The sequence below is a fragment of the Acartia tonsa genome, chromosome 2 (genome assembly GCF_053477335.1).
Source record: "Acartia tonsa isolate MP-2025a chromosome 2, ASM5347733v1, whole genome shotgun sequence".
NCBI lineage: Eukaryota > Metazoa > Arthropoda > Copepoda > Calanoida > Acartiidae > Acartia > Acartia tonsa.
The window spans coordinates 41333229-41342992 of NC_137261.1; the positions used below are offsets into that span (position 1 = coordinate 41333229).

Below are 9764 nucleotides of genomic sequence, written 5' to 3' on the forward strand. Positions count from 1 at the left end.
TGTTTACATGGGAAAATATTTCTGCTAAACACATAACAGAAGGAAGGACAGGAAGGAAGGAAGTAGAGGGAGGAAGAATTAAAAGTGCTTTAGCATATATTTAGCTGAACTTAATCTTTCTACCTGGCAAAAAATAAATATTTATTGTTTTTTTGTTGTTAAAATTTTTATGTAAATAAGTTATTTGTAATAAAATGACATTAACTGAAAAAATTCTTGTTACACATAAAATTAATAATATATGTATGATTATGACTAATATTTTAATTATTTCCAGACATCAAGCATGAATATGTGAAAAATAACTGATTCTTCAAGATTATCTCAAGAAAAGCTACTCAAATAGTGATAAATTCTAGTATTAAGAACAACACACCAAAAATGGATGAGGTAATTTCATATTTGTAGTTGTCCGAATTAAATTCTTTATACAATAAAAAACAAGAATGAGAGATTTTATGATTTGTTTTAAGGTTTTATCCTCTAATGAATCATGATAAATAATGAATAATGATCGTGCATGATAACTTTTGATTTAAGGATCAGTTGTATCTGAGTTTAATGAAATGGCTGCGAACCTTTCCAGTAAATGTGAAAGGGACCGAAGAAAATATCTCGGAAGGAGTTTCAATGGCCCAGGTATATTGGCTGATTTTGCAATATTTTGAATTTATATATATATTAAAGATATGTTTCTTTTAGATTTATTATTTATCTTAATAAGATTACGGCAGATGTAATATACATGTAAACATATATATTCTACCCCATATATGATTGATTTTGCCATCTTTTTAAGGAGAACAATTTACTTGACTGCGCTTTGAGAACGAAAAACTCCCAGTTTTACTTGAATTTTATTTTCCAATTTGTTATTTGAATTCTCTTTCTTCATCTTTAAATTTAACATTTGAAAATACCATATGCATGAAAAGCATTGTATAAAAAAGTACCTATAGGTATTAACTATTTAAATACTTTTTTCGGTTTAGGTTCTTAATATTTTGGCACCTGATTATTTCAACCCCACCTGGCTCAGCAAGGTGACACCAGTCAAGGACAACAAAAGGTTGAAGGTGAACAACATCAGGAAGGTGGTGAGCAGTACAGTGGATTATCTGAAGGATGTCACGGGAATGCAGTTGGCAGAGTTCCCAGTGCCAGATGTCAATAAGGTCAGCTTTTTCAACCTATTAATTTATCAAACTAAGGAAAGTGAGACAATAAAAACAAGTAATTCTGGTTGGGCCTAATGCCAAACTTACTAAATAAAATCTTTTCTTATAATTATCTCTTTTGAAATCTGATACTAATAGAGGTGTTATATTTGTTTTAGGTTGTTGAGGGTGACAAGGGCCATGTTGGGCGTCTTCTGCAGCTGATCCTGGGTGTGGCCATCAACTGTGGCAAACAGACAGAGCACATTCAGATGATCATGGAGATGGAAGAGGAGGTGCAGAGAGTTGTCATGATGGCCATACAGGAGCTTCATGGGCTTCCAACACATTCTATCAATAGTTTACATCCTATTGAAGATGATACACAGGTATTTTATTTTATGTTTATTTAAACTTAATATTGCAAAAATAAAGTAATAACAAAGCTATGAAATACCTTTCCTTTTCTTAATCATGTACCTAAACTATCTAGAAATAATGTATTTTCTTTTGTCATTTTAATATCATTATCTTTATTTGGTCCTTACAGGTCAAAAAGCTGATAGAAGACATGGAGAAGACGCGAGAAGAGAAGGAAAGGTTAGCTCAGAGATGCCATGAACTTGAAATGATGGTTAACCTCCTCCAAGAGGAGAAATCAAATATTTCAGCTGAATATGAACATTTACAGGTAAAATATTTTTAGAATAAATACCCTAAAATTAAATGCTAAAAAATACCTTTTTTATGTCAATTGAGTAAATTTTGGAGACAAAAGCTGCAGTAAATTGTAGCAGCATAGGCTGTATTACTGTCTAATCTTCCATGAGATTCTCTCAAAAGTTATACCTATAATATTTAAGGGGGGGGGTTAATGCAACCATCTCGTAATCAATGTATAAATGGCACTTAGAATTCAAATTTCGATCTGAAATTATGCATGAGTAATCCTTGGTAGGTCTATTTTCCCTAAATCGAACAAAAAGTTGGAAAAATAACGGCTAACAGCTGGCGGCTCAGCAGTTTAGCCATTTTTTGGGCTATTTTCAATGCAAATCATCACGAAACCTATTTCCACATAATACTATTTTCTGCTCCAAAATGTTTTCAAACGGTTCTAGCCGGTAGTTGCTGGTACTAGAAATCTGAAAATATTGTTTTTGTATCATTTCACATGATTTAAAGCAAAAATATGTTTCAAAAAGTTAATTCCTACGTAATTTATGACAGATTTGCCCTAAAAATAGCCAAAAAACCGCCAGCCGCCAGCCGTTAGCCGTTACTTTTTCAACTTTTTTGTTCGATTTACGGAAAATTGACCTACCAAGGATTACTCATGCAGAATATTAGATCAAAATTCGAATTCTAAGTGCCATTTATACATTGATTACGAGATGGTTGCATGAACCCCCCCCCCCCCCCCCCTTATAAAAAACTGTATATTTATTATTTATTTCAATATTTAGTCTGTAACTCCTGCTTCTTAAACACTTAATGTTCCCTAGTAGAATCACCTACTTAAATATTTGATTGTTTAGGCACAAGTAGGGAGCCAAGGGACCGGTCAGCCTGCAGATTCTGGAATCAGATATATTGAACTTAAGAAGGAAAATGAGACCCTTAAACAAGAAGTTGAGTCAATGGAAGCAACAAAGGTATTGTAAATAATACACCGTTTTTCATGCACTACTGTTATTGTAAACTTACTAAATTTCTAATTGTCGGATCAGCTCCGATGAGCTAGTTGACAAAACTATGAAGGACCTGATCTATTATCAATAAAAAACAATTTACTAAGATTCTTATGAATTACTTGATTGTAAAAGTGTTAACCATTTAATCGTGAGTCTACAACATATAAAACATGATTAATAAATCATTAAAATCTATGACATAAGTTTTATGTCATGATTCCTTTTCATATATCAAAAAACATGATTTTTTCATTTAGTATGAGCTACAATCCAAAGTAGACGAGCTGACTGGTCAGCTGGAAGAAAGTGAGGAAAAGCAGGCAGAATTACAAAAGCTTGCCGACCAAAGCAGGACGCTTAAAGACGAGGTTGATATTTTAAGGTAGGAAATTGAAAGAACAGCAAAAAAGAAAAAAATGTACTCTACACAAAAACTCTCATAAGAATATACTTTAAGTTTTTTAGTTTAATTTAAAACTTATTTTAGTACCTAGATATTTTTTGTAGATTTAGTATAAAATTTAGTATTGCACCCATTCCATAAAATTGTAGAATGTAGTTTACCTTCGAAGTTACTAACTTTTTCATCAGAGCCATTAATATCAGTGGGGTTTATAAGTAGATGACAAAAAGAATATATTTTTGTCATACTATTTTTAAAATAAAAGAGTCAATACTTCTTCAAACTTTTTAGGAACTATCCCTCCAATCTTTTCATTGTTTAGAGAAACCAGCGAAAAAGTGACCAAATACGAGGGAATTATAGAGACGTACAAGAAGAAACTGGAGGACCTCGGTGACATGAAGAGACAGATCAAGTATCTCGAGGAGAAGAACAATGAGTACATGCAGAATAATCTGGATCTTGAAGAGGAGTTGGGAAAGGTTTCCGTCAAGAAACCCCAATTAGAGGTATGTTTTTTTTTTCATAGATTTATTGAGGTTGAGGTTAATGACCCTTCACTCCACGTCCACATTTACTAGCTACCAAAAGGCAAGATGTCTCTTTACAAGTATGTTAAGATCAATTTTCCGTTTTCATTTATTGGGTAATGAAAAGGAGAAGATTAAAAGGGAGAATATGCGTGTCGATGTAGTAAGGCGTCATTTTGACCATCTGTTTGAAGTTATGCTCATTTATTCCCATTTAAAAGTTTTGTGTGCCAAAAGTTATAGAAAATAATTTAAGTTGTTCTTAGGAATTTGTGCGCCTGTATATATAAGGACAGATATTTTTATTTTATTTTAAAAAAAATTATTATGAAATCTATTCTTGTCTGTATATTTAAGGACAGATATTTTTATTTTATTTAAAAAAAATATTATGAAATCTATTCTGGTCAACTAATAAAATAAAACATATTTTCAGGTCTATAAAAAAGAAATCAACGAATTAAATGCAAAGCTAAGCGAGGAACACGACAAAGCCGACAAACTTTCATTTGAAAATGCAAAACTTTTTGAAAAACTAGAAACACTTTCTGCGGAAAAGGATAGGATTTTAGCAGAGAAAAATGCACTGAAAGAAATGTACGAAGAGGAGAAGTTAGCTGTGCTAACCGGAGGACAACATAGTCCGGAATACAGCAGAGAACTTGGAGACGATCCCGACAGTGCTATGCTTGAAAATATTCCAGCCTCTGTCAAGGTATATCATATAATCTTGAGTGATATACATTACTATTTATTTTAAAAGTATAAACACAAATAAATAAATAATCTATAAGTGAAAAATATAAAAAGATATGTCATACTTGCCATAAATATATAGCTATAAATTGCGTTCTTCTCCTATTATGTAAATTGCTTTTTTCTCATTGTTTAGGAGAGATTAGCCAGATTACAACGAGAAAATAAGCAGCTCAGATCCAAAGTATCGTCATCAAACAGCTCAGAAGGTATGTTGTCAATCTCATTGTCTCGAAAATTGCATAGTTTGTATTACCTAATGGATTAGTATATTTTTTTTTAGATTATGATTTGTTAATAATAAACTATATTTAGTTGTTAGTTGTATTTGTTATTTCTTTAGATCAAGTTATGTTATATTTGGTACTGGAAAGCCCAGCAGTTTTTGGACCCGCTGGGGTTAGACATAGAAAAAATCTGCATACCCTTATTTTCAATTTATTTCAAAATAAGGGGTGGGGTGAGGGGTAGCAGTTCTCAACAGCCACTGGTTGGAAAGCACCTGAGATCATTTTTATAAAAGATGTTTTATTCTTAGGTGATGCAGTGCTACAAACCATGATTGATGATTTAAAAGAGAGAGAACAGGAACTTTCTAAAAAGAACAGGTTAGCTTCACTATCTATAGAAAGCCTTACATCGACTCTTATTCTTAAAAGAAGTAAGAGTAGGATGATAAGCAAACTTATCAACATGTTTTCTTTTTTAAAATGTCTTTTATGTCAGTTTTTCCATCAATGATTTTTCTTCATTTTGCTACTTATGGATGTTGTCATATTTACCTACTCTCATTTTGGTTTGTTTCAGGCTCGTTTTTTTATTATCAAAGAAAATAATTTAATACTTTGAAATAAATATTAAAACTTCTATATTTAAACTATCTATAGAAAAGATGTTATACCTAATGAATTTTTATCATAAATATAAACTTTATTTCAAAATTTCTAGGGAAAGTAACAAGAGAATTCTTGAGCTGGAGGCGAAGTTGGAAGAGTCCTCTAACCCTCCTCCAAGAATACCTGGAAGCCGGGAAGAGCTGGAACTGAAGCTGGCGGAGGCCAACAAAAAGATTTCAATACAACATGATAATCTACAGGTAGGTACCTTTGAAATTAAATCTTCTAGAATTTTTAATGAAAAAAAATTATACACTGTTTTTCAGAAAAAACTGCGTTTTCCAGATTTGGGAAACAACCATTAGAAGTACAAAAAAAATAATTATATGTCCATATTCTCTATAAAAATATGCATCGAATTTGTTACAGACGTTTTTTAATATCTCTTAAAACAACAGCGCATTATAGAGCCCAAGAATTCAAAATGTGTGTGTGTTATTGTATTCTTAAAGAATTTTATGCTATAACTTTGAATTAAAATCCCTTTTTTACTTGAAAACAACATTATACCATAAACTTCAAAATAATCTAATAATTACATTTAAAACTTAATTTAAAATGCCTTTTTAAAAAAAAATCAATATTCTTTTTGCTTGGATTTTAATTCTTAGTATTAAAATTGTTCATATTCGTTCCTCGCCCCTCCCCCTTAATCTCTTTTGATTGACAGATTATAAGAGATTATCTTATAAAACATGAGTAATTAGTGAAAACGCACTTTTTACGGACTATTTCAAACCATGATAACTTGCTTATTTGTAAAGATATTGAAATGAAATAAAAAGTGACTTGTTTTATTTGTCAATGGACACAGTAATAATAGTGATTTTTTTCTAAAAATGACTTTGTCATAGAGCAATAGAAAAAACTAAATTCTGAAGAACCTAAAAAGGTCTTTGCATGGAGCCAAAAAAGAAAATATGTAAAAAAAATTCATATGGGGACATTGATTTAAGCTTTTACTACTTTGATATTGTACTTTTGAAACAATATGTTGCAAAATATACAGGTTATTTCAATCTAATTGATATCTCATATTCAACATCAAGCATTTTTCCCCTACATGTACCAATCAGTACAGCCGCATTTTTAGAGATATCAAAAAACACCTTAAGTAAATCCGATGTACATTTTTACATAGAATATGGACCTATTATCCTTTTTTTCATATTCCTTCTGGCTGTTTCTCAAAACCGGAAAACGCATTTTTTTTTGAAACACCGTGTACAGAGAAAAGATCTTGTAAGATCTTAAGCGACAAATTCATGGACCATATTTTTAAGCAGAGGCGGTAAGAAGGGGGTGTAATCACCCTCAAACGGATTCTCTTCTCTTTAACCCCTTTAACACCCACTTTGAAAGAAGATATTTCAAATTAAAAAAGTCTCAACTTCCATAAAATTATGTATTCTGTAATACACCCCCCTTCATTTTGGTTTTTGGGGGTTTCAAAATTTTCAGGTGCGTTTCGCACAATCTAAAGGGACAAAAACCTATGCATGCCCCTGTGTTTAAGTGATATGTAACATATCAACGGTTTTACTTAGATTCAGTAGGAAAAGCACATACCTACAATATTAAGCACATAAACAAATAAATTTTCTACTCATTTCTATCCTTTAAATTGAAGACCTAACATTTGAATTCTCTCTGTAGAAGAAAGAGATGGAGATGGCGGGAATGGAGGAGAGATACAAGAAGTACATAGAGAAAGCCAAGTCTGTGATCAAGACCCTGGACCCAAAGCACAACCCCAACGCTGCCCCCGAGATCAATATCTTGCGGGCACAATTGTCAGAGAAAGATAAGGTTATTGATGAACTGGAAAAAGAGAGTGAGAAGTCTAAGGCAAGTCTTAAATTACCCAAATTCGTCTTGTTTGCCTAAAATCAAGGATACCAAGGTAGACAAACGGACAAAGTGCAAAGTGAGATAGGTATCGAGTAGTAAAAATATTCAGGGGTGTTTTTTCCTGTAATTCACTTACTGTAACCCCCCACCACCCCAGTGAGAAATAATTCCAAATAAGGCGAGAAATTATCTTTCCTTCAAAAGTAAACTAGAATTTAAAGATTTATTTATATTCAACTGGAATATCTTTGTATATCTGTGCCTTGATTCTGTTATTTATGAGATCAATTTATTCTAGAGCTTGAGAGAAATGGAAGAAAAGCTGATGGCTACCGCGTTCTATGACCTTGGTATGAAACTGCAGCGAGGAGCTGTGGAGTCCAGGTTGGCCAATCTGAGCCAGGGCAACTCATACCTGGCCAGACAAAGACAGGTCAACGCCAGGAAACAGAACTTTAACAACCAAGAGAATTATGATTACTAGAATATCACAGCCGCTCCCACGATAACTGAAACAAACACGTCACAACTGGTAAGTTTTATTTCAAAATTTTTTTTGGAACGGATCGACACAACACTACCTTTTTTTTGTTACGCAGCACTTTTATAATCTGAGCATATCCTTCCGTCAGTTTACTTTCGTTATGGATACAAATATTGCAGTATGCATATGGATATAGAATACGTGGATATTGTGAACGGAAATTTTTGTCGTTAATCCAGGTTGTTAATATTAATTTATGTCCTCAGATATTGGTCAATACGTTTTTCGTGAGGTGGGAGAGGATGGGGTAAAGTCATTAGAGGGGGAGGGGTGGCTGAATCCTTAGATTAGCCAGATTAGAAAACATTTTATCAGGGTATGCGAAAATCTCGTATCTAAGCAGATATTAAAGTCAATTTTAACTTTCATAATTTACACACAACATTTCTGAATGTTTATTAAGATTTTATGTTAGTGATTGTATCATAGAACATTATGATAATTTCATAACATTTATTTATTTTCTTAGGTTTAGTTGGGCTTTCAAGATGCAACACAAATGTTCCAAACTATGAAATTCCTGAGTTATTAAGAACTTAAAATCTCGACACAATTCTTCCATTTCCAAAGTGTAGCTTTTTATAATTTTGCTAGGTTATGTTTGTAGAAAAATACATCATTTATATCAAATAATAATTTATTTTTGCATGTTATAAACCCATTACTATTATTATCATTAATAAATATGACCTCTTTGAGAGGTTGAACTTAGTCTGATTTGACTTAGCTGATTTTTCAAGCTAGAATAGTAAATGATTCAGTATTTTTTAAAAGGTTGTTAGAATATAACTTTCATTTTGAATATGTATTTTTTCCGTATTCCTTAAGTATTTTAACACTAAAATAAATTCTCATATTGTAATTATTGAAACTTAGTCAACATCATTTTAAAACTCTAATAAAGTCAAGAAAATTTGCATGTATTAACAATAAAATGTGATTTTAAATATCTAATATTATTAATTGCTTTTCTTATGCCTAATTTTAACAAGTACAGGTACAAAGATTCGAAAAAACCACAAGGATCAGAATTATAGGCTAATTCATATTTAAATAAAAGTCTTGTGATGGTTTTTGGGCTTTTTTTCTGCCCTTTCCTTTCCACGCCAAATACAGAACCATTAGAAGCAGGGGCTAAGCCTCTAAATTTGAAGAAATTACTATATTCTTTATTTCTATGTCCTCAATGTTGTTTTTCTGAATTTATTTGTCCTGTTCGTATATTTTAAATGTAACAATCCACTGAAATATTGATTTTAAACCTAAAACTTATTTAACAATTTGCATTTCAATGATTTGATATTAATCCATCGATTAAATGTACCTTTTACCATACATTTTTTTAATCTCACAATATAATTCTTGCTCTGATAACAATTATGTCTATTTTAATAATAAAAACATAATAGAAGGAAATTTTTGTCTTTTAGGTATTAAATTTTGATTTATTTTCTTTCAAAAATCACAAATATTTCTCACAGCTAGTAGCATATTAAATATACCATAATAATATTGATTTTTTTAACAAAAGTTGTATTGAATTAGATATGATTGTTCTATATTTTGTAATGAAATTTTATAATTGTTACACAATCTAAATATATTTGCACATCATTATTTTACATTTTTTATTTATTTTCTGCAAAACTACTCATTAGTTTTTACAGCTTTTCTATAAAAAGGGTCGTTCAGTCGGATACGGACAGTTAGCTCTTTTTGTTAATTTAAGCAGGTTAGAATTGTACTGTCGATTTCAAACTTTGCATGACTGTTCCAACAACAAATAGGTACGATTTAGGAAGTCCGTACGTCTAAATCATGCTGATATTTTACTTTTTTGATAACAAATTTCTGTATGTTATAATTATTATATTTTCTGATTTTTTGAATACTCTTTCCTATTGCCACAAGGTACAATATTATAAGCAAAGCA

The 9764-nt window shown here is 31.3% G+C and overlaps 1 protein-coding gene across 1 annotated transcript; it reads left to right on the forward strand.

Annotated features, from left to right (window-relative positions):
• Positions 1-253: 253 nt before the first annotated feature.
• LOC145311873 (protein Hook homolog 3-like) lies at positions 254-9448 on the forward strand. Its single transcript, XM_080150893.1, has 15 exons — positions 254-390; positions 541-639; positions 993-1175; positions 1337-1546; positions 1708-1848; positions 2696-2812; positions 3109-3233; positions 3577-3763; positions 4221-4499; positions 4677-4749; positions 5079-5148; positions 5489-5636; positions 7093-7284; positions 7586-7819; positions 8301-9448. The coding sequence occupies exons 1-14, from the start codon at positions 382-384 to the stop codon at positions 7769-7771; spliced, it is 2019 nt and encodes a 672-aa protein (XP_080007019.1). The 5' UTR covers positions 254-381; the 3' UTR covers positions 7772-7819; positions 8301-9448.
• Positions 9449-9764: the final 316 nt, after the last annotated feature.

What these genes read in the sequence shown, in the direction of transcription:
- LOC145311873 (XM_080150893.1), top strand. An exon ending in AAGGAGTTTCAATGGCCCAG is followed by an intron (nt 640 to 992) that starts GTATATTGGCTG and finishes TTTTCGGTTTAG; the next exon opens with GTTCTTAATATTTTGGCACC. An exon ending in TCAAGAAACCCCAATTAGAG is followed by an intron (nt 3,764 to 4,220) that starts GTATGTTTTTTT and finishes ACATATTTTCAG; the next exon opens with GTCTATAAAAAAGAAATCAA.